Source organism: Embiotoca jacksoni, unplaced genomic scaffold (assembly GCF_022577435.1).
Source record: "Embiotoca jacksoni isolate LCO1_2020_lvr unplaced genomic scaffold, fEmbJac1.0.p SCAF_16, whole genome shotgun sequence".
Classification (NCBI taxonomy): Eukaryota; Metazoa; Chordata; class Actinopteri; family Embiotocidae; genus Embiotoca; species Embiotoca jacksoni.
This window is the reverse complement of record NW_027185296.1, coordinates 1,011,574-1,035,923: the sequence shown is the minus strand read 5'-3', so window position 1 is coordinate 1,035,923 and position 24,350 is coordinate 1,011,574. Positions and strand designations below refer to the sequence as shown.

Here is a 24,350-nt window from a genome sequence, read left to right as displayed (position 1 = left end):
ATAAAAAGTATAGGAATGTATGCCATATCATAGCCTATAATAGATCTAGGAATTTAGAAATAAAGAATAAAAAAGCTGGAAATTTCTCTTCAGTGTTCATTATAGTTTTTTTTGCCAATACATTTGCATGGTTTTCTTGATAGATATATAATATAAATCAATGACTATCCTACAGTATATTCGTATTTTTTCCTTTTTTTAATTTTTTTTTTTAAATTTTTTTATCATATCCAGACGTATTCACAACACATGACAGTGATTGCACAGTAGTATGGCTAAAGATCAAACTTAATCTTTTATCCAATATAGAAGATGAGAGGAGTCTGAAGAAGAAGAAGCTCTTCAGATTGATGTTCACATACTACTTTGGAGTATTTGAAAAGAAAAAGAGTACCAACAGCATGACAACCCCTCAGATCAATTTTAACACATTTTCCAGACAGTCCCAAAGTCTCTCACTCCCTCAATCACACACCCATGTGGTGCAGTGGGCGGCTTTCCCCTGTGGCTGCACCACATTCTGTCTATACAGGCACAATATACAGGACTCAAGGTGAATGAAATATAACTGCAGTGTGAAACAACAGCAAGAGTAATGACAGATTATTCTTGAAGACAATGAGGAACCTGTAGCTCTCCTACAATTTGAGCCTGTCAATGAAAAGGAGACCCCTCTGAAATTGTGATTATGAATAAGGAAGTGAAACAGCTCTGAAAAACGGTGTTCAAGTGCAGGTGGTCCCTGTATGAGTAGAACTGGGGGTTTAGAAGCACGCTACTACCAACACTAAGCCACTGGCTGTAGCAGGCAAAGCCCCAACCGTCAATTGCCTGGGTGTGTTTTGGAATAATTTCACACTCAGTGACACTTCACTGCTCACAAAAACAGAGTGGCTAGAAAGATACAGAGGTCACACCCTAATATTAAAGCAACAGTTATGTAACACAGGACAGACTACTCAATAGTAGGATGGGAATTACAGGATTTGCATCTTTACTTTTTAAATGTGAATAGGTGTGTCTTAAATATAAAGTGTAGTGAAGACACCTGAAACGAGAGAAGGAGTGAGTAACAAAATAAAAAAGGAAATTACCAAGAAATGAGGAAAGAACAAATACAAAATTTAGGGTCGAGAAGGAGCCACGGCAGCAGATGTTAATTCAACAGTTGTTTGGTATTTGACAGGAAAATGCATGTAGCTTATGTACTAAATTGCATTACAATCCAACCAACCACAAACTCCAAACTCCATTGGAGTACATCCTCTTGGACCCTCGAATGTCTGTGCAAAATCTTGCACTAGTCTGTCCACTATCATGCTAAAGTATTTCACCTGGTTCATTTGCACCCTGAAGACCCTTTAAATCAGTAGGATTCATTCTCCAGGCATCTTATATAGCTACCAAATTTAGTGGTAATCCATCCAGTAGCTGTGAGGCTACTCCGCTAAAAACTAAATATGCCAACCCCATGGTGGCAGATGAGGAGAAGTGAAGGGGGTTAGTGTCATGGAGGTATTACAGGGATTTTTCACGACCTGCCATCCCAAAATATTCTCCTAATGAATGACATACTCACTCAATTACTTAAAAGCTTTAAAACACGATTCAATAAACACGAGATAAACACATTGATTACTTTAATGTATGTAAGAGACTGTGCTAACTTAGCCGCACACACTTAATAGAATAAAAAAAAAAAAAAATTAAAAAAAATTGTCTTCCTTTATTTTTGCCTTTATTCTGATACAGTATAGAGACAGGAGTGCATTAAAGGACAGCAGGGGAATGACGTGCAGCAAATATCTAGCCGGCTGGGATTCAAACCAGAGACATTTTGGCTCTTGTGCGCTGCACCCAAACCACTCAGCCATTGCTTTGCCCCATTAGAACCACATTTAATCAAGCAATATCACAGGAGAGGCTGTGTGCTTTAAAGTGGTTTTTGGCACAACAGTCAAGACCGAGGCGCTTGCATCACTGAAGTAAAAAAAAAGTTTGTGAAATATTGCGATTATACAATGGCAATACATGGGACAAGACTAACCAACTTGGAGGGGGGGGGGAACAGTCGCCTCAGTAGAAGCAAATATAATGTATGCAATGTTTATCACTCCAAGAAGTAGTCCCACCCTGAGCAACGACCTAGCAACAGAGACGACACCTATTCAGTTTTTATTGCTTTCTAGAGATCCTTTCTCAAACTGAATAAATACAGCACATAGAAACACTAAACTGTTTAGCTTGCTCAATCTTGTTGTAAGTAAGATATCTGCTGAAAAAAAAATAAATCGATGGCGCACCGTGTTACATGTTAAAACCAAACCGGTCAAGCTAGCCGGTGCTGGGCGTACGCAACTATCTGTAGTGTTAGGAGCGACAAAAATGGATCGAAAGAGACCAGATTTCACCAAATGGGTCACAATTAGTAGGCCTACAACAAGTAAAAACAACATTATTTGCATATTATAGTAAATTCATTTGCAATTATATATTCCCATGGAGAAGGCAGAGTGATATTTTTAGTGATGAGCAGGGTGTGATGTCATGATGATTTGAGCACGTTCCAAATGTACAGTTGACCAATCAGATCGCTGGGTCGAAATTACCTGTTGTATAATCAAATTCAATATATAATCACCTTGTTTTTGAGACTTTCCTCTAATCACACAAAGTCACCTTTTGAAGTGAAGTGATGCTTCATTAATGCTTTCTTGAGGATCAGTTTCCTGTGTGTGGAATTCCCATCATCCCTACTGTGTGTCACGGTGTAGGGTGGCTGACAGCAGCAACCTGAGGGAAATAACCGCCATTCAGAGTTGTCTCACCTGTACACTCATACAAGCAAGTGTCTGTTGGGTCAGGGGTCATGATGTCATCCTGTTGGAAGTCTGGAGAGGGAGAGTCAGCCTCCTCACCCTCCTCAGGCCCTCTCCTCTCTTGCAAGAAGCTTCGATTCACGACACTCGTTTCAGAAGTTTTAGGCCACGGAAGAGCACGAACAGATTCTAAAGTTAGTCCCCAAGATGAATCTGAGTAATCCACTTTAACACTTGGCAATAAGCCTCCCACGAATTTTTGAAATTCACTTGATAAGTGTTCCTCTGCTCTCGCTGGACCGTCCATCTGCTTCTCCTCTGCATCCTCCGCCTCTTTTTCTTGTGGACTCAAAGGAGCAACATGTGGTTTGTAGCTGACATGTTCCAGCTGGCTGTTAACAAAATTTGTCCCTGCATCTGACGTCAGGAAAGTTGTCTCCGCTATGGGTTGTCCTAATCCAGTGTGGGGCGCTTCAATGTGGACGGTGGGGTAAACGTCATCCCTCTGCTCCTGGGAGATTATGATGATGGGGGACAGCGGAGGATCGCTATCAGTGGATGAGAATAATGGTTCACTTCTGTCATCCTGGAGGCAACAAAAGAAAAAGAAAAAGAAAGTCATTGTTACATCTGAAGAGATGTAACATATTGCAAATGTGTTGGACAAGCAGGCATCATTACAATGTTTTATTATCAACAACAAAAAGTATCTGGATGTGTCAGAATGAAAGCAGGAAGTAAGCATTACTCCACTTCCTACTATAGTTCAGACTGGTAAACCTTAAGCCTGTTTTTGAATATTTCAAAACTTAATGAAAATGGTAACAAACTGCAATGATGACAGCAGTTCACACAAAAAGAGGGAGGCATGAAGCTTACTTGGATTACCCCCAGCAGCCTGATGGCATTACTGTGTCCTGGTTTTGGCAAGTCATCAACAAGCCAGGCAGGTCCCCAGGTTACACATTTCTGTTTGATTCTAGGATATAAAGACAAACAGCTTTTCAGAGCTCAGTATTGGAAAAACTACAAGATATCTGCCTTGCTTTGCCACTTGGACTTCCATGAAACAACAAGATTTTGAGTATGAATAATGTTTATCAATACCTTTTCCTCACACAACTCCAACACATCAGGTTGGCTATGATCACAATGAAGACAGTAATGATGAAAACAATCACAATCACCAGGCCAACTAGAAGAGTCAAGAAGGGAAAGACACCACAGTTTAGCAGCTTAGTTGTCAGAGAGTTAAGACTACTTTATTCCTCTCATATTAATGTTAGTAGCCCTAAAATGAATAGAAGGGAAAAGTACAAGCTCAATGGGTTGGTATTTGTGGTTTTAATGGGGAGAAAAAGATGGCAGCAGGAGACACACATTCAGGAGCAGCAGGCTGAGAGGAGATGCGTCTCCCTCGAGGTCCCTCTCCTGCCGAGGTGGACGCAGTCAGCTGGAGAGCCAAAGCTCCTCCAGGACAGTCCAGCCAAATCTGTCGGGGGCCTGATCCTGGCACTGTCACTGGAGAGAAGCAAATGAGAGTTAGGTTTGTCTTTAAGGCAGGAAAAAAAATGGTTATTTAAGTATTTTAAGCTTTAAAATCAGCAAGTAGGCAAGAATTGCATGGTGTTGATTGAAGAGTGACAGTCAGAGCCTTGACAACAAACATCAATGTTGTGAATTATTCTACATTTACATAACAAGCTATTTTAGTTGGCTGACTGAACTATCTGCTATGGAATCTAAACATCGAATCACAATGAAGTTGACCTTTCAACTTTTTGATATAAAATGTCCTCACATCATCATTTTAATGTCTTACACATTTGTGTGCAATGTTGTCATGAATGGAATATTAATTCTTGAGTCTTGGCCACAGAGTTGAGAAGTCACACTGACCTTTGACCCTTGACCGCCAATATCTAATCAGTTCATCCTTGAGTCCAATTTGAAGAAATTCCCTCATAGCATTCCTGAGGTAATTCGTCCATGAGAATTGGACTGATGGATGGGAGATACGAGAGGTCACAGTGGCCTTGACCTTTGATAACCAAAATCTAATCAGTTAATTTTTTTAGGCCAAGAGAACAATTGTATTGTAAGAAATTTCCATAAGGCGTTCCTGACATATTGTGTTCACAAGAATGGGGCGAACGGACGAAGAAGCTGGAAACATACAGTAATGCCTCCGGCCACAGCTGTCACCGGTGCGGAGTCATAAAAGGTTGAATATGCATGTATGAAGATTCATGTCCAGTTAATGTTTTTGTCAGTGCAATGAAACAATAACTGCTAGTAGCAGATTATAACCTCGCTGTGGTAAAGAGTTGTTTTGGAAAATGAGTCACAAACTAAAACAGCACGAGAAAAACACAATATATTCAAATAATTTTGAGTAAAACCTCGACTAGAGTAATGCAAACAGTAGCATTCAGTACACACACACAACACATCAGAAAGAGGAAAAGGCAAGCGCGCAGGTGCTTTTACACTGAAGTAATCAGTAAGAAATAGTATGTACAGCAGGCTGGTTAGCGATAACCTTCATGGTTGCATGTGTGCATGTAACCACATGGCTTCCTGTTTGTGGTCAAAGCCAAATTCTACAAAACTGAAGACACGGTGAAAATGATGACAGCCAGGGTTTGAAACATTGGTTTGCTCTCTACTGAACATCCATTCAACTGAATATATATCTAAAAAAAATTGCCAGACACACATAACCAAATAATCAAAACTAGCATGTTTTAATGTCCATAATACCAGCAGAGCCACTGGCTCTGTTGTCCTGTTGGATATTGTACCTGCACTCTCCTTTTAGCTGTTCCAATAGGTAATTATCCATAAAAGAATCAACCAACAGTTTAACATTTGAATTTTGTGACATTACGGGAAGTGAGAGCAGAAAAACCCTGCTGATGATGCAGCTTTGTGGGAGGGACAATGGAGTAGTGGTTGCACTTTCCATTGTATAAAAGTAGCATCCGTGCTGCATTTCCTTTCCCAGATGGTTACACACACAGACGTCACAGAAAGCCTGTGCATGACCAAGGTAAAGTACAAGCTTGAGTACAACTGAACTTCTGGTAAAATGAGCCCCATAAACGAACGACTTGTGATGTACAAGAATAGGAAACTCACTGTTAAGTTGTATTTTGCCCAAAACTCCAGATCAAATCAACAAGTGATTTTATTGTGAAGGAGAAGCTTAGCATATCTGAAAAAGCAGCTGAATAACATAGATGTAGAGTTCTACAGATTAAAAGTCCAAATTCTTTTCTAGGTGGTCTCTGGCCATATTAAGTTTAGGTTGATTACAGGTTACATTTGGTTTTAAAATATCTGTTTCTGAGATTTCTTCTGGCATACTATACCATGTTTATTATAAAGTGAAAACAGCCTTTTGCTTATAAGGCAGCAGTTAACAACAATTTTCATTATTATTTTCATGTTCTTATTTAATTGATTAATTGTTTGATCTGACAGTTTTACACATTTTTGAAAAATGCCCAAATCTTTTGAATTAATATGTAGGCGCTCACCACTGAGTTCTGTGCTGCTGGAGTTCAGCATCCGGAAATAGATGGTGTACTCTGTGATGAAGCCCCTCTGCTGGTCTACAGGCAGCTCGTCCCATTGGATCAGGATCCGTTTGGCCTCATGGACCAGCACGGACATGTTGGGACCAGAAACTGGCCCTGAAACACGCACAGTGAGAGAATAATGCACATGCTGCACTGCCCCTCATGAAAGCATACAAGATCTATTATATGATTAACAAATGTTGAACATTTTTTATCTTCAAAATTGTTGGAATAATCTGTGAAGAGTCTATAAATCGGTGACACAGTGGTGCAGTGGTTAGCACTGTCACACCACAGTGAAAAGGTTCGGAGTTTGATCCTGGGCCTTTCTGTGTGGAGTTTGCATGTTCTCACTGCCCTTGTGTGGGTTCTCTGTGGGAACTCTGGCTTCCTCCCACCATCCAAAGACATGCATGGCAGGTTCATTGGTAATTCTACAAAATTGCCCTTAGGTATGAATGAGAGTGTCTTTGTTTCGGTCTGTCGCTATGTGCTGGCCCTGTGATAAACCGCCGACCTGTCCAGGCTGTTGATAAAAAATCTTACTCTGTTCTCTGGAGTAAATGAGGCTGGATGATGGAACACTGACGCCTCTAGTGGTCACAGCATACAAAGAGACATTGTGCCTCACACCAGCAGTCAAACCTGAAACAATATCAGAGAAGAAAACTGCACTTTATTTCACAACCATTAAGATTTGCTCATGAACATTGGTTTCATCTATATTAGGATAGGTAGGTAGGTCGGTTTTGTAGGTAGAGTATCATGTAGATTTAAAATTCTTCAGAGGCACTGTTGTGACAAAAAAACAAAAGGGACAAACCAGTGCAACACACCAAATGGACACAAGAGGTCCCTATTGGAGCTCAGCTGAGGACCTTGTGTCTTTTGATTGATGAATGTCTTGGGATGAAACATTGTGTGTTTTATGTGATGCATGTGTGATTTTGTTTATGTTTGCGTGCGTGTGTGCACATTTCTTAGCAGCCTTTGGAAACGAACAAAAGGCTTACCTGTGATTGATGTTTGTTTTAGATCTTTTGACAGCTTCTGCCACTGCAGCCCTGCTGCAGGTACACTTGCCCATTCTATCACACAGAACAACAGTTTTCCTTCAACTGTCGACAGGTGTTTGTTCCCCGGCCAAGACCAGGAGACGAGCACAGCACTGCTATTAGCTGCAGGAACAAACTCTCCCAGAGCAGGCCCCAGATCACCTGAACATGACGACGCCAGACAACAATTCCACTTTAATGAGTTCAATTTTAACACACCGTTTTTTTTTTTTTTGTTCTGTGTGTGATATTGTTGTACCTGATTGTCTGAGTGTCACGTCAGCTGGTGGAGACGTCCCATATGAGGTGACAGCTGTGACACTAAGTGTCTGAATGTCTGATGGTACCTGAACTGAACACTGGCTCAAAGCAGCAGCACAGGTCACCTCCTGTTTCTGGTCATTGGACAGAAGGATCTTGTACTGCAGCAATTTACTGCTGTAATCCTCTGGGGGTGGGGGCTGAGGAAGAAGTTTATTCATGTGATAGTTACTCTTTTACATCATCCAGTAAGTACATTTAGGGAACAGTATAAAAGTTTAGGATATGCAACTGTATATGTATTTGCTTATTTGCCAAGAGTTTGATGGGAGGACTGATATACCATTTTCAGGTCTGGGAATTAAAATTAAAAATTAAGCTACAGAAAACGCATGGCTCTGTTCAAGGGAAACAAGATCCACCTTCCAGCACCTGCAAAGCTCATTAATCAACATATCTCCAATTTTTTAATCCAAACCAAAATCAAAGTGTAAATCCACAAGTTATGGTGTCTATTAATGTCTGACTGTTTTGTGCCCAGACATTGTTCAGGAAATTTCTGTTGTTGTACAAACATGAAAGTGGTAGCTATCTCAATATGTAAATCTCTGAGAAAAGGAAAACATTGCTGATGAGCTTGAAGGCTTTCTGCGTCATTACCACTCGATTTATCAGAATAAACCATCTCTGGTGTGTGATGTTCTTTTGTATTACACAGTTGGCAGTATCAGTGTAAAAGCCAGCTCCTAATGAATAGCTATGATGCATTACCTTCCAGAAAACCATCACTGTCCGTAACCCGTCTGTCCCCGGGTTACCTATCATCCTCCACACATGTAGCTGCTGAGACGGACCTGGAGATGAGGTAAAACTGAGTTGACAGCCCTGACAATAAACTCTTACAAGATCACATTTAGTATAAGTAAGAATTTTAAACTCGCCTTTTCCAGGGCTTGTCTTTCTCACAGACAGGCTCCATTTGCTGCAAAGTAAGCTTTTGCTGGTGGTGTTGGTATGTGTGAGCCCTGATGTTGAGTTACAGGTTCTCATCTGGAACTCATAATCAGTGAGAGGCTTCAGGTTGTCCACTCGAATCAGACCCTCACTGATCTCTGTTCCCTCTCTCACTTCCTAAAAACATGAAGAGGTCAGGTCACCTGCACACAGCCTGGTAACGGAGGATGCTGCAAATAATCACAAAGCTGTCACAGATGTCATAACGTCACTTTACCCAGGAAACTGTATCTGACCGCAGCCTGATGCAGGAGCTGAGATGCTCTGAGGATTCAGCGGTTTTCCATTGCACCATGGCTACGATCGATTTGCTGTCAAACTCTATATGCATAATATAAGGGGCCTCTGGTATCACTGCTATGCAAAGAAAAGAGTTTGATAAGTTCTCGCAAACAATCAATAAAACCGCTTCAAATTCTGTAATGGCTCAGACAGTCGAGGCTGTGGAAGTGACAGTTCAAACTTGAAAAAGTGACAGAGGCGGGCCAAATTGTCACATATTGCAAAAAACTGAGAAACATCTTTTTGATAGATGGGTCAAATGAGTCAAACTGTGAAAATAAAACAACTGTCTAAACACAGCACTTCACAGGATGACTCATTTCTACAGAAACACAATAATAACGATACAAAATGAATTAATTATAAAGGGTATTTCTGTTCATACTGACTCTTTCATAAAGTGTTAGAGAAGTAAAAGCTTACCTATGTCCTTCACGGAGAGGATGAATGGATCAGATTGTGACAACCCGAGGTGATTGTAAGCAGTGATGTTCAGCAGGTATTTAGTGTTCACGTCTAACATTGCTCGTGGTATCGAGATTTTTCCAGCATCCTGGATTTGATTGAAATGTATCTCGGTCCCATTTTCTCTGATAATAAAATTAACAATGAGGTTAGCTGTTGTTGTATGGGGACACATAAAAAAAACAAAAAACACCAAAACACCATACCTTCTGACTGAAATGTTGTAGGACGTAAGGAAGTGTGTTTCCTGTCCTCTCTTCCATGAGCAGTTTATTAAGTCGGAGGTCCTTGTTGTTTCACAGAAAACATTTCCAGGTATATCAGGAGGGACTTTAAGGGCAAAGAATCAAAAACAAAACACACTTCTATTTTTATACCTGCTGAGGAATGCTAACTATTATTATCTCGTTCCTGCATTTTTTGGCTCACTACTCCATCAACTGCTTTGGTTCCACAGACATCCACAATCTCCTAGGACCTTAAGTGGGAGTCCAACATCAACTCCATCATCAAGAAGGCCCAGCAGCGAATGTACCTCCTGTGGCAGCTCAGGAAGCTCAACCTGCCCCAGGAGCTGCTGATCCAGTTCTATAGTGCCATAATACAGTCTGTTCTCTGAACCTCCGTCACTGTCTGGTTTTGATCGGACACCAAACAGGAGAAGAACAGACTACAACGGACAGTCAGGACTGCAGAGAAAATCATGGGTGCCGACCTGCCCTCCATTCAGGACTAATACACATCTAGAGTCAGGAAACGGGCCGGTAGCACCTCTGCAGATCCATCCCATCCTGGACACCCTCTGTTTCAGCTCCTCCCCTCTAGGAGGCGCTACAGAGCGCTGTGTGCCAAGACCACCAGAAACAAGAACAGTTTTTATCCACAGGCCGTCACTCTGCTCAACACATAACATCTTCAACATCACTGGACGTTTTGCACGATACCCAACTGCATTAGCACCATTGGCACGAGGTGCAATTGCACCATTGTTTAGGTGTATATATGTATATATTTGTTTCTTAGCTATACATATATGTCTATATATGTCTGTCTGTTTTTGTTTTTTGCACCCTGAGAGAGAATCTACAACCAGAGTCAAATTCCTTATATGTGTAAACGTACCTGGCCAATAAAGCTGATTCTGATTCTGATTCTCAGTATGTCTGCTTGACATTCACTTTATTTAACTAGTGGCAACACCATAACGACCACTTAGGAAAAGATCTTGCTACCACCTACCTTATCATGTATTAAGTCCTCAGCAATGAGGTATTAAGCTGTAAGTTTGTATGTAATTGTATATTTGTACAACTGTACATAATTTTGTATTTGCATATATATTCTCCTTAGCAAAAACAGTCTTCTTTTTAAATTACTACAATCCTAACTGTATATGACTGTAGACATCAAAGCCATCTGTACATACGGCCGGCATGTAGATCCAGTCCATTTACAATCCTTGGCGGCTGAGCACTCGCCAGGTTGCAGTGCACTTTGGACAGTGGCACCTGCACACTGGTCAGATTGAATACTGCAGTGCAGTTTTCTGTCTTCCATGGATACACGGTCTCATCATTCAGCACCAGGGTCAATTTGAACCTGGAAGTCAGAAATATAACACATTTTAAAAGACAACAAAGCAAAATAAGATGTTTTATGCTAACTGAATGAATATCATGCTTAAGTACAGACACAAAAGACAATACATCGTTGTGTATACATTATAGTGTGTTGCATTTCTTCCATTACTACCTCTGTTGACATTTTGTGAGGTGGCAGTACACTGTCAGGTTTGAGCCCATGCGGAAGAGAGGAGCTGGCTCTACTGTCAGGTAGCCAAGAGGTTTGAAGTGCCTGCAGCCAGCATGGAGCAGAGGGCAACCTGTCCAGAAAAGAGACGCACAACAAGGTTTCCGAGCATTCGTATCCCAGGTAGAGGAAATATGCTTGGGTTTAAAAGTATGATTAAAATGAGATGGAGCATATTAATACCCGCTTCACAGAAAACACAATTACTGTAAATCATTGTGTATTTAAAATGTGTCACTACTGTCAGGTATGTGATTGTGTGAAACTATCCCGTGTCAAATAAGGTATGCAAATAACAGTTTGAGACCAAAATTTAAAAAAATGATATTTAATATTTCTATGATTATTTTACAGATAATCTAAAAAAATAAAAATAAAAAACTTTTTTACCTTGCAGCTGTGGTGAGAGCTGCAGCAAGGTTTACAGTTAAAAAAAAATAACAACTACCAAACTGTGATACTGTTCTCACTGAGTCTGGGACTCAACTGCATTAAACAAAGCAGGTAATAGTATCCTGGATATTTGTAGAATAGATAGAGTGCTAGATACTGTAACACTCACGATTGGTGGAAAAAGTAAGAAGGATGATTATGCATCTCCAAAAGGTTGAGGAGAGATTCATCTCAGTTCAGCTCATCTTTCTGAATCTTGATAAAGCCACTCAGCAGCTGTAAAAAAAAAAAAAAAGGTTTCTTCATAAATCACAAGTCACTTCATAAGAATTTTCACACATAAAGTGATCTTCATAATTTACCTCAGTCATCTGTGCACAGGAGTATTCAGGCTTACATGAGGAGGAAGTGGTGTTTAGTCGATCTTATCCTAATAACATTTCCAGAAGTGTTTCCAGGTATAGACGCTCTGTGACACATGCACCATGTCAGATAAACAACATTTCTATCACTGTGTGAACCTGCTAACACAAATGAGATGAACTGAGGTTAACATTCACTGCATCAAATCTAAGCATCTGATTTTATATGGCACCCTGAAAGTTTGATCACTTCCAGTTCTATTACAGGTTTTTCAACATTTTCTTGCTCATCAAAGACCCCACAAAATATAAAGTTACTCCAGATGTTCAGATACAACTCACCAGGATTTCATGCCGTCAGGGTTTTCTTATCAAGACACCATCAAGTGAGGTTTTCACCAGCATCAATCTTCCTTAGACTACTTGCTTTGTTAAATGACTCTGACTAAAGTGATCTCTGTTATGTGAGTGAAACATCTTAAAGAGGTCAGTGACCTAGTTTAGTGGTATCCTAGGAGATGATCTTTGAACATTCGTTTGAATACTTTGGTGCCCTACTTCAGCTGCCTGTTTTTCATCACCGCAAAGGTTCAGTTGACTTTTAACGTATGTTTTCTCAGCACCTGCTCTCATTAAACATGCTGTTCTTAGCAGATAATAAAGTGATCAACCCAGAATGTAGCATACTGTTACGTCGGTCTTTAGAATCAAAAATATGCTGACCATTGTCTTTCACCATACTGGTTTCCACCACTCTAGACACTTCTGAGGGTTTTTTTTCTTGATAGTAATTCTAAACATGAATGGCAAAACACAGCTGATTACGATCACATCGAAAACATCAAAGTAGGACACGCTCAGGTTTCTGAACTGACAATATCTATACATGTTCTGTCTTTGAAATATTTATCTTGCGAGTGGTAAAACAAACTTACATTTTTAGATCTGACCGAATTCACTTCACACTGGACCCTTCACTTTTCTCAGTAACTTTTGTCATCCCTCCAAGTGCTTGAGCGTTGACTCTTCAAGGACTTTCTCAAGCTAACCTAGTTTTTGTGATTCTCTTTCACTAGTTATTTTCCATCTCTGACTTCAAAAGCCTTAGAGGGAAAACCCAGACTGTTAACAGGGTGTATATTCATGAAAAGATAAAAGAGATCTCAGGCTTGAGGTTAGGAAATTTTCAGAATTACATTTGCTTCATATGATAAGCTTAAAGTTCAAGTTATAAAAAAACTTCTTCTGAGTTTTTTTTTTTTCTTGATAGTAATTCTGAACGTGAATGCCATACACAGTTGATCAAGATCACATCGAAAACATCAAAGTGTAACACACTCAGGTCTCTGAGCTGACAATATTTATACATATTCTGAGTTTAAAGTTTAAGTTAGAAAAAAACTTGAAAGTGCTTCTTTTTAAATGTAACATTACAGAATTTGTTGCTTGATGTATTAAAACTGAAAAATCTTCTGAAAGCCTTTGAGTACTTAAAATTGTTTATTGAAATTTTCTTTCACACAAATTTAATGCTCCACAGAACCTGACTGAAGAATCCAGTTTACTATGAAACTGACTTCCCGATAGCAGCAGGCACAATACATTTTCAAACTGATAAACAGCGCTGAGACTGACTCCATCGTCTCACGTGCCAAACCTCAGACTGCAACCACAGTGAGAGCTTTAACACATAGCTGCCTGAATCAAAAGCATGAATTAATTCTCAGTGTAATCTATTCAATCACACATCAAGTTTGAGCATTTCTGACACATTCAGTGTGAAGTGGATATGATTGTAGGAATGCAATTTCCAGTGATATTCTGGGGGAAAATTCAATTTTGTTGCATATTTATAGACAGTAGATTATTTTAATACTGTAAAAAGGTTAACTGGAAAAGCTAAGTGCATGAGAAGAAGGAAAATTTATCAGAACTTTTTTTTTAAATTTTTCTTAATCATATAGCAGATGTTATTGATGGATCACAGGATAAATGTCGTGGAACCCTGTTTGACTGTGCTGAGAAACAGACGTGTTCGCTTTGGGAATGTTATTAGTTTAACGTGGTACGGCGCAGAGGCGGTAAGGTTTAGGACAACGAGTGGCTCCCAACTTGAACTCCAGACTGGGCTTCTCTCCAGCAGGGGCCGAGAATGAAAACCTCTGAAGGAGGGAGGTGAAAAACAGGAATAACTCCATCCTGGCCAGCTGTTCTCCGAGACAAACACGCTTACCTGAGAACACACAATACAAGAGATGAGCTTTATTCACATAATTAATGTGAATATTAATTACATAATTATATTTCTGTCATTTTGCCAGTCCTTAATTAAAACAGCAGTTAACTGAGTTTTGAAGGATTATAACAACTGACTAACCTGCAGAAAAAGGAAGGAAGGCCTCTCTCTTCCTAAATTTACCATCCTGATCCAGAAAGTGTTGAGGGTTAAAGGAGTGTGGAGTTTCCCACATCAACTCATCATGTAGGACAGAGTCGAGCGTAGGCATTATCATGGTGCCCTGAAAAAAATTAATTAAAAGTGTTAATTAAAAGGATGTTTCTTTAGCATTTGTTTTATTTAACTTGTAACATATTTTAATAAACAAAAAAATAAACTTTAAGGACTTCTCATCTATCTTAATAATTCATAATGTAATTAAAATGACATTATGTTCACAGTGGGAAGGGACAGCTCTGAAAACCATTTTGGTTCATTACATTATTTGATAAAAGGATTTTAGTCATAGTTAACAAGTACAAACCCCATTTCTAAAAAAGTTTATAAAATGCAGTAAAACCAAGAATCTTTAATTTGTTAATTGTTTTCCTACTCCATTTAATGAATAAAAGTACAAAGAAAAGATTTATAATGTTTTCACTGGCCAACTTTATTCTATTTTGTAAATATAAACAAAATTTAAAATTTGATGCCTGCAACACACTTGAAAGCTGGGACAAAAAAGGAGTGAAAGGTTCTTTGAAAATTCAAGTTTTTGTATTTTACCCACAAGCAGGCGATTTGGCAACAGGTGAGAATATCTTGACTGGCTCAGTCTTAAGCAGCGATGGATCGTCGCTCACTACTTTGTGCCCAATGTGAGACAAATATCACTCAGTTCAAAAGTGACATTTCTCATTTGAAGACTTTTCTGGAAATGGTGTTTGTATTTCATTCAAAAGCTAAAGCACCAGAAAACCTGACTTCCTGAATGAAATAACAAACAGGAGGCACAACTCTCACATTAACGTGTGGATTGTGTACCTTGGGGATTGTGTACTTATCCAGTGTGGTGTCCTTGATTGCCATTCGGACCACATTGAGCGGGAGGATGTTGGCCATTCTCTGCATCTCATGGATGACTGCATCAGTATAGGGCAGATTTTCTCTGTCGGTCAGAGAGGGCGTTCTGGATGAACCAATCACAGCATCCATCTCAGCCTGGATTCTCTCTGCACACAGCGAAAACAGGAGACAATATCAGTCTGTGTGATGCGTAGATGACTACATCCAGAAGTTCTCTGATGATACAGCCATCGTTGGACGCGTATCAGAAAGGAACGATCTGGAGTACAGGGAGGTCATCACTGACTTCGTTGACTGGTGTGATCTCAATCACCTCCAGATTACAGGCAGCAAGACGAAGGAGATGGTGATTGATTTCCGCAAGAAGGTCACCCCAACTACACCGGTGAACATCCACGGATTGGACATTGACATTGTGTACGCTTATAAATTCCTGGGTGTTCACCTCAACAATAAACTGGACTGGTCGGACAACACGGATGTCCTCTTCAAGAAGGGCCAGAGTCGACTCCATCTGCTGAGAAGACAGAGGTCCTTCGGAGACTGCAGGACTCTGCTGAGGACATTTTACGACACTTTGGTGGCATCAGCCATCTTTTACGCAGTGGTCTGCTGGGGCTGTGCAGGTACAGAGAGGGACAGGAGGAGACTGAACAGGCTGGTAAAAAGGGACAGCTCTGTCTTGGACAGTCCCCTGGACTCCATAGAGGAGGTGGGTGAGAGGTGGATGTTAGCCAAGCTGACATCGATCATGGACAACACCTCTCACCCTCTCCATGAGACTGTGGAAGCTTTAAGCAGCTCCTTCAGTGGCAGACTGCTGCACCCACAGTGCAGGAAAGAGCGCTACCGCAGGTCATTTGTTCTGACTGCTGTTAGACTTTTCAACACCATCATAAAATAATGTAGCACTATTCAGTTTCATTTTATTGCACTGATCACTTTTTCCATTCATCCCAAACTGTATTTATTTATTTTTATTTATTTTATTTGTTTTTTTGGTGTATATAGTCTGTGTGTGTGTGTATTTATTCATTGCTCTTTTTCATAGTGTGTGCACCTTTTTTGTTCTTTTTATGCTGCTGTGACGACCGAATTTCCCCACTATGGGAACAACAAAGTCAAAATCTAATCTAATCTAATCTAATCTAAATTACTCATCACACACACTTTCTCTCCCAGTACAGGGCTGACCTCTGAAAGACCCCTGACAATAAGACGTCATGGCAAGATGCTTACAAAAGATGCAGGCATTGCAGGATTACTCCTACACACATACACAAACCTTGTATGTCAGGGTAGTAGATCATGTACAGCAGCCCCCAGTGTAAAGTGGTGGTAGTAGTTTCAGTTCCAGCACCAAACAGGTCAAGGGTACAAAAACTCAGATTTGTCAGATCAAAACCAGAATCTTTGTCCTCCTTCTATAAGTGACACAAGAGACAGAAGTGAGAATCTGTGAACATATTTCATTGGAAATGCAAAAAAAACAAAGAGAAAAATCTCACCTCTCCCATTTCTATGAGGAAGGCATCGATGTAGTCTCTTGGTGATGAGGGGTCAAGGTTTTCTCTGTGCTCTTTGATCCTGATTTCTATGAAATCAAGTATACTCTGTGTCAGAGTGAACATCTTCTGATGGGGACCAGGCAGCCACTTCATCAGCCAGGGCATTGTGTTGTACAACTACAGAGATGGAAGATTGTAACCAAATCAACTGACAGTCAGGAAATAGTAGTGACATTTCTATCTCGATTTTATCACATTTCAATGAATGAAGATTTACATATTTTCAGATGTTCCTGTGGTCCACTTATTTACCATCTTATGACCTGATGGGTTTGGACGCAAAACCTGAAAATACCACCACCTGCTGGAGTGCAGTAAATCTTACTCTGCTTATGTTTGGTTTGTCACCCACAGTGGTGGAAATCAACTCAAGTACTGCACTTGAGCATAATTTTTGGGTATTTATACTTCAGTAATGCAAGTCTATTCTGCTTAATACTTCTACTTTTCAGAGTGAAATATTTTACCATTTACTTGGCTACATATAACAGACAGCTGCTCACCTGTGCCCACACACTTCCCTCCAAGTACACTGTCTCACTGAAGTTCTGAAGAATAGACTGGTACTGCTTGTCAGTGTACTCGAATCGATTCCCAAACACCAAACAGCAGATAATGTTGGACACAGCATTGGTTATCAGTGACTGGGCATTGAAAGGCTTGCCTGTAAAATAAAAAGGAAATATTGATAAAACACACACATAAAAGCCCTTGTTCAATTTACAGCCTGCTGAACCTTTCATGTCATTTCCCAATTTTTTCCCCTCACATTTCCTGTCGATCTCCACTGCCACTGTCAAATAAAGGATCTAAATTAATCTAAAAAAAATAGATAAAGGACCCCACGTTAAAACATGCAGTATGAAGCAAACATCGAACACCAGTGCAATTCTCATGACAACTTTACAAGATTAATTTGATGTAAAATGACTAATTGTTTCAGCTCTTATACAGAGAATGGTGATGTTTCTTAACTTATGACTTGCTGTATTTTGGTTTATTTTGGTGTGTCACAAAATTGGAGGGAAAGGGAAATGACATGTCCACGTAATAAATGTGAAAAATAATTTAAAGTTAAATATTACGGTAAAACGGTGAGACTTTTTCTACCTTGCTGATCTGCAAAAGCCTCTGTGAGATATCGGCACTCCTGCTGGACAGATAGCGCCAGGGTCTTTTTGCCCAGACCAAAGTTTCTGAGTGTATGAAGCGCAAATCTCCTCTGCTGCTTCCAAGAATAACCATTGGAACCCACAAGACCTTTTGGAAACACAAAACTGCATTGGACTGGAAGCACCTGGAAATGAATTTAATAACCACAAGCTACATGCTGGTCTTATTAAACACCAACAAGTAATTTATCAAGCAAAAGGCAACCAAAATTACCTTTATGCCCAAATAAATCTTCCAAGATTGGTATGCTGGGACGATCTGTGAAGTCTTCTCCTTGTTGGACCAATGCTTCTTTGACAAGCTTGTAGCCATTGAGGACCACAATCCTTCCACCAAAAAGACGAAGGCTGAAAATGTTTCCATACTTCTTTGCAAACTGAACACAGACAGCAGATTGGTGTTGTTTTTGGTGTTCATGTGCAAGACTGACTTAACAGAATTATTACTGATACTGATTTGAATTTTTTTCTCCTTCCCTTGTGATTATTTTAAGGTAAAATGTGTATTCCACTACAACATTATGAAAAACGTGACTGCTGGGACTTGCATAATGCAGCACTGCCGCATCATAAACATGAATGTCTCCCAAAGGAACTGAGCTGCAAGCTGTTTAAGCCACTAGAGGCATGATTCTGGAGATTACTGCAACCCTCAACTCTCACAACACAGTTTATTTTTCTAGGGATTGTTTTATGAATCGGTTTGTTTCTGTAAGTCTGGGTGAAAATAAGCACAACAAAAGGGAATAGAGGAAACATAGAATAAAGTGCATTTCTGCTTCCTTCTTTTATTTGAGTTAATGATTTCCTGTTTACAGTGGACTCTTGCCTCATATTGCACATCTATTTATTTATTTTAATATTCATAAAGGTATTACTCTTTCTTTTTTGGGTGTTTGTTAAAACGGTATAAACAAACAGGCTCCTAAAAGGAGGTCTTTTTCAGCCTCTGAGACTGTATTTACGATTACATAATAGTATTGGACCCCAAACTGAAGATCATTATCCAGTTTACTGGAAATTTATTAGAGAACAATATACTAGACTGCCAACACAGCAAATCTGTTCCCTTTGCAATTAACTGTCTGATCTTCTCTATATCTGATGCGCTCAGCTCTGTCAAAAAGAAAAAAACAACTTTCCTTCCTCTACCAGCAGGGAAATCTGAGCACTCTGTGCAGAACTCTGCAATACAATAGTAGATTGTTTTTTTTATTGCAGCTGGACTACTATTCTGAACACAGTGATTTACACAACAGTCAGTTCGGTACAATATTAAAAATTATAGTTTATCTATGGACTCCAACCTCTGTGAACTGCAGGTGAATTCTGTTAGGGTTGATGCGATGGAGGTCACCAATGAAAGGAAGAGCCCACGGTCCGGGAGGAAAGTTTCTCGGCACTCTGTTCTTCAAAACATCAGTCAACAACAGAAAAACGCAGACAAATATTAAAATACTCCTGCCGTCTATCCACTCCAAGCCGAGAACATCGTGTAGTATCTCCATTTCTTCACTTATTGATACTGAAATCATTATTTGAGGGTTTTAACTGCGCTATCACGATGATCACGGGTGAGTCACGTAAAATGACGGAGTAACAGTTTATCAAGACGTTAGTCTGTATATAAATTCCCATAGTCATTGTGAAGACAACACTCACCGGATCTATTTGCTGGCCTTCAAAATAAAAGCACGTGGTTAAGATCATAGTGTTATGTTGGACCCTTTTTTTTCTCGTCCCCTTCACTCCTCACGCATATAATGAAACACACCATCATCCTGTCTGCAGGATCAAATTGTGGCTCTTTTTGAAATTCTTCCATCATGATTTTTCCATCAGTTTTTGAGCGTGTGGACTTTACTGGTTGGTTGTTGTTTGGTTTTGTGTTGCTGCTTTTGATTGATGTGGTAAGAAACTGGAGACCTCACAACTTTCCACCTGGACCCTTGGCTGTGCCTTTTCTAGGAAATGTCTTCACTGGTGTTGACTTCAAAACAACGGACAAGGTGAGGTAAAGAGCAAAACTTTTGTTGCATATTTTATATTTGTTATTCTATAGTTTACATTTGATTTTGAAGCAGCATAAAACAGCATGCACGAGGTGAAACTACCTGTATTATGAGAATAAACAACTTAGATCGAGCACATGCAGCTGTGGTTTCAATGAAGATTTAACTACTTCAAAGTTAGTCCTTGTTACTTAAGCGTTGATGTTACTGTCCTCTTCTTCAAAGCATCTTATCAGACAAAAAAAAATACTTTATTTCTATAAGAATACAAAATTCTTTGTGAATCATTTCCTCTCTTGTAAAATGATGTCCTCTTAAATTCAGCTGGCTCAGGAGTACGGTCCTGTGTTCAGCTTGAGGAGAGCCAGTGAGAGGATGGTGTTTATTTCAGGATACAAAATTGTCAAAGAGGCTCTTGTCAACCAGCTGGACAGCTTTGTTGATCGACCTGTTGTCCCTCTCTTCCATGCTATCTTCAAGGGCATTTGTGAGTAGGTGAAGGAGTGCATACGAACAATGTAATGTTGGTTCAGTCCCAATTGGAGAGACAATTGTAAAATGTGTAAACTCACCTGCGTTACTTCGGAGAGGGCCAGAAGTCTCTGGAAAAATCTATTCAAGTGGAGAGCAACTTCCTCTGTGACGCCTTCAAAGAGGAACAAGGTGAGTAGATTATAGGAATTCACTTGACTCAAGTTTATTTGACTAATATCATTTACAATTGATATTGACTTGATCACTGACTTGAATCTAATTGAACACATTCTCAGGAAGACCATTCAACCCCCACTACACCATAACAAATGGAGTTAGTAACATCGTTGCCTCTGTGCTCTTTGGACATCGCTTTGAATACAGTGATGAAAGCTTTCGTAAGGTCCTGGAGTTGGACAATGATGCTATTCTGCTTTCTGGCTCAGCTCGGGCTCAGGTAATTCCTGCCTACATGATGCAGCATTCAAAAAACAAACTGTATTGTTGACCTATTTACCGTCATCAGCTGTATGATGCCTTCCCTGGACTGCTGAAGCACCTGCCAGGACCTCACCAGATGGTCCATGCCAACTACGGGAAGATCTTGAGTTTCATGAAGAAGGAAATAGAAAAGCACCAGGAGGAGTGGAACCCCAACGACCCTCGTGATTATATCGACGCATACCTGGGAGAGATGGAGAAGGTAAGATAATAAAATGTTCTTTGTAAAGCCCTCGAATCCTGTTCACAGTTAAGTTTAGAATTTTTTAAGTTTGTCTTAAAACCATAGTCAGGCGCCCATGTTAACAACAGTACTTCCTTATACTGGCCACTAACAGGTTCTCTCCTTATATGCTCCCAGTCTCTGTGATGAGTGACAAGTTCCACAGTCTTAAAAATGTATTCATAAATTTATCCAAGGCCAGTATGAGGCTTCAACCATCCAAATGAATCAAGTTAAGTCAATATCTTCCAAAGTGGCAGTCTTTTGAACTGTTACCATCCCTCCACAGCAAGAGAAGGAAACACAAAAACGATGACTCTCCAAAATGTTCACCTGAATTGTCAACGTCTGTCTTCTTGGCTTCAGATAAAATTTTGATAAAAATGTTTAACAATAGAAGGACCATCATGACTTACATTTAGTGCACTTCCTGAGATTATGGAATCGGTTATACAGTAGCCACCTGTTTGGGAAACCTTTAAAAAATGCAAATACATAAAAGGAAAATGATTAGAAAAAAGGAAAATAAAACTTTCCACTACATAACATATCATGCCTGCTGTTAAGACAGTGAGAACCTCTCCTGTATGGGAAAAAACAAAACATTAAATCACATTCACATCATGTGCAAAACAGAAACAATCTATTCTAAAGTATATGACTGTATTCTTCTGTGACAGTTAAAGGCCCTGTACACCTACACAATTCCCAGCAAACATTATCATGTAATAGGAAATCAGTATTCAAAATCTAGATAACATAAACAAGTGCAATAATTGCCCCAAAATACATCATAACAAACTCCCATAAGCCCTTAAAGTACACAGGCAAAATGTCACAGTTGAACAGAAGAGGAAAATCCCTGAATGAGTTGAGGGGTTGCAGTCAGTTCAGACATGACAGCAGGACAGAGGAAGAGAGTCATTAAACATCAGAGATTACACTCAAAAAGTAAAAAACTAAATGCCTTTAGTGGAGAACATTGTTGGTGTGTTTTATGGATTTGGAGGAAACTACAATATAGTTTCTGACATTTCTGCGCTTTCTGTTTTTCCTTCATGGGAGCTGTAGGGTTTTTTGTGCCCATGGAAAAATCCTGATTTAACCTTTTTAGATTACAAATCTTCCCTAACAAAGAAAAAAGTCTCTGTCTGGGGATTTAATAAAATTCTATGAGGGGTCGCTATCTTCTCCGCGAATCGCCACTTAATGTGGTGGAGGGGTTATTTGCCCCAGTGATCCTGGGAGCTATGTTGTCTGGGGTATCAGCCCCTGATAGGGTTTCCCAAGGCAAACTGGTGTCAGGTGAGAGCCCAGAGTAAGAGCGGTTCACAAAGACCCCCCGATGAATAGCATCGGGGTCACCTTGCCAGGATCAGGGAAACCGGGGAACCCTCCCGGAGCTGGACCCAGGAGGGGAACTTGCCGGCGAGCGTCTGGTGGCCGGGCCTTCACCCGTGGGGCCCGGTCGGGCTCAGCTCGAAGAAACAACATGGAGAAGCCACCCTGTGGACCCACCACCCTGTGGACAAGCATCGGGGTCCAGCTGAGCGCCAATGTGTTGGAGTTCTCCCCAGAGAACGAGAGGGTCGCCTCCATGCACCTGTGGGTTGCAGGGAGGAAGACTCTGACTGTTGTTTGTGGTTATGCACCAAACAGCAGTTCGGAGTATCCGGCCTTCTTGGAGTTGGTGGGGGGAGGTCTGGAAAGGGCACCGCCTGCCGACTCCATAGTTTTCCTGAGAGACTTTGACGCTCATGTGGGCAACAAAGGAGAAACCTGGCAGTGGGTGATTGGAACGGCCTGCCCAATCTGAACTCAAGTGGTGTTTTATTATTGGACTACTCCTTCGCGTCGAAAGGAGTCAGCTGAGGTGGTTCGGGCATCTGATCAGGATCCTACTGGGCGCCTCCCTCTGGAGGTTTTTCGGGCATGCCCAACTGGCAGGAGACCCCGGGGAAGACCCAGAACATGATGGAGGGATTATATCTCCTGGCTGGCCTGCGAACACCTCGGGATCCTCCAGGATGAGCTGGAAAATGTTGCGGGGAAGAGGAAAGTCTGGGTCAGCTTGCTTGGCCTGCCGCCACCGCGACCCCGACCCCGGATAAGCGGAAGATGATGGATGGATGGATGGATGGGTAGCTATCTTCACTGTAATGTGCCAGTGCTGGAGAATGGCCTGGCTGAAACCATTTATCATTTTGCCATAAGGGAATAAAGTGATCTGGCTTGTTTGAATTTGTTTTAAACAATTACAATTGTCTTGTTTGTGCTTGTCGGTAAAAAGTAGATTGAGGTAAGGTTTCTCCAGTTCAATACTTTTACTGATCTCTCCTCACTGTTATCTTAAAGTCCACAAAAGACAAAATCACTGGCAATCAGAATTTATTGAGCACTTCAATAAATCAGGTAAATTATTTATGAAGAATGGATAACGTGGTGTGCAAGCTCCTTGTTTTTATACACTACTTTCAGAGACTCTTCTTTTGGCTTTTGGCTCCCCCAATGTTACAACTTGCCAAACTATGCTCTCTTCTTGGAAAACTCAGCTTTACTCGGTATGGAACCGGGCAGTGAAATCCTGGCTGAAAGACTTCTTGTTTTTCCAATTAAGTTTTTTATATACTGTGTGACATGAATGTACTCTGACACACTAACAGTTCTGTGAACTTTGCATCTGTTGGTGATGCATTTTCCGTCCATGAAAACAAAATACATTGAGAGTTACACGAGTTAATCATTCCAAGCTATCTAGAAAAAAGGTCAGGCATTGGGTCTATGAGACAAATATAGTTAAATATTAACCTCTGTATCTAACTTTAATTCAGTGAACATATGAATAGATTTGCAAGAACAACTTCCAGGAAAAGCGGCTTTTGCATCCTGGGCAGTTTGGGGATTGAGCGGCTTTTGGAGATCTTGAGCATTCTCACTAAATGAATATAGTGAATTTGTTTTTTAAAATCATTTAAATTGAGTCTGTTTTATTTTTGTTTTAGTCTATTGCGCATACATTACCACGTATCTGACAGACTTTTGTTAAGAAGGC

General features: G+C 40.3%; 2 protein-coding genes and 1 pseudogene across 2 annotated transcripts; 1 reads left to right on the top strand and 2 right to left on the bottom strand.

Moving 5' to 3' along the window:
- Positions 1-1,623: 1,623 nt before the first annotated feature.
- Positions 1,624-11,912, bottom strand: il23r (interleukin 23 receptor). Its single transcript, XM_069151076.1, has 16 exons — positions 11,852-11,912; positions 11,233-11,362; positions 10,907-11,079; positions 9,687-9,810; positions 9,439-9,605; positions 8,951-9,087; positions 8,661-8,850; positions 8,491-8,573; positions 7,718-7,919; positions 7,417-7,620; positions 6,950-7,048; positions 6,362-6,517; positions 4,200-4,340; positions 3,927-4,014; positions 3,708-3,798; positions 1,624-3,405 (listed from the first exon to the last, which is right to left on the bottom strand). Exons 1-16 carry the CDS (start codon positions 11,910-11,912, stop codon positions 2,764-2,766), a joined length of 2,688 nt encoding a protein of 895 aa, XP_069007177.1. The 3' UTR covers positions 1,624-2,763.
- A 1,632-nt stretch (positions 11,913-13,544) lies between these two features.
- LOC138198596 (cytochrome P450 2J4-like) lies at positions 13,545-19,702 on the bottom strand. The gene is made up of 9 exons (XM_069150077.1): positions 19,396-19,702; positions 18,303-18,465; positions 18,027-18,176; positions 17,420-17,580; positions 16,857-17,033; positions 16,634-16,772; positions 15,307-15,494; positions 14,422-14,563; positions 13,545-14,277 (listed from the first exon to the last, which is right to left on the bottom strand). Exons 1-9 carry the CDS (start codon positions 19,621-19,623, stop codon positions 14,102-14,104), a joined length of 1,524 nt encoding a protein of 507 aa, XP_069006178.1. The 5' UTR covers positions 19,624-19,702; the 3' UTR covers positions 13,545-14,101.
- Positions 19,653-21,445, top strand: LOC138199127 (cytochrome P450 2J2-like; annotated as a pseudogene).
- The last annotated feature ends 2,905 nt before the right edge of the window (positions 21,446-24,350 follow it).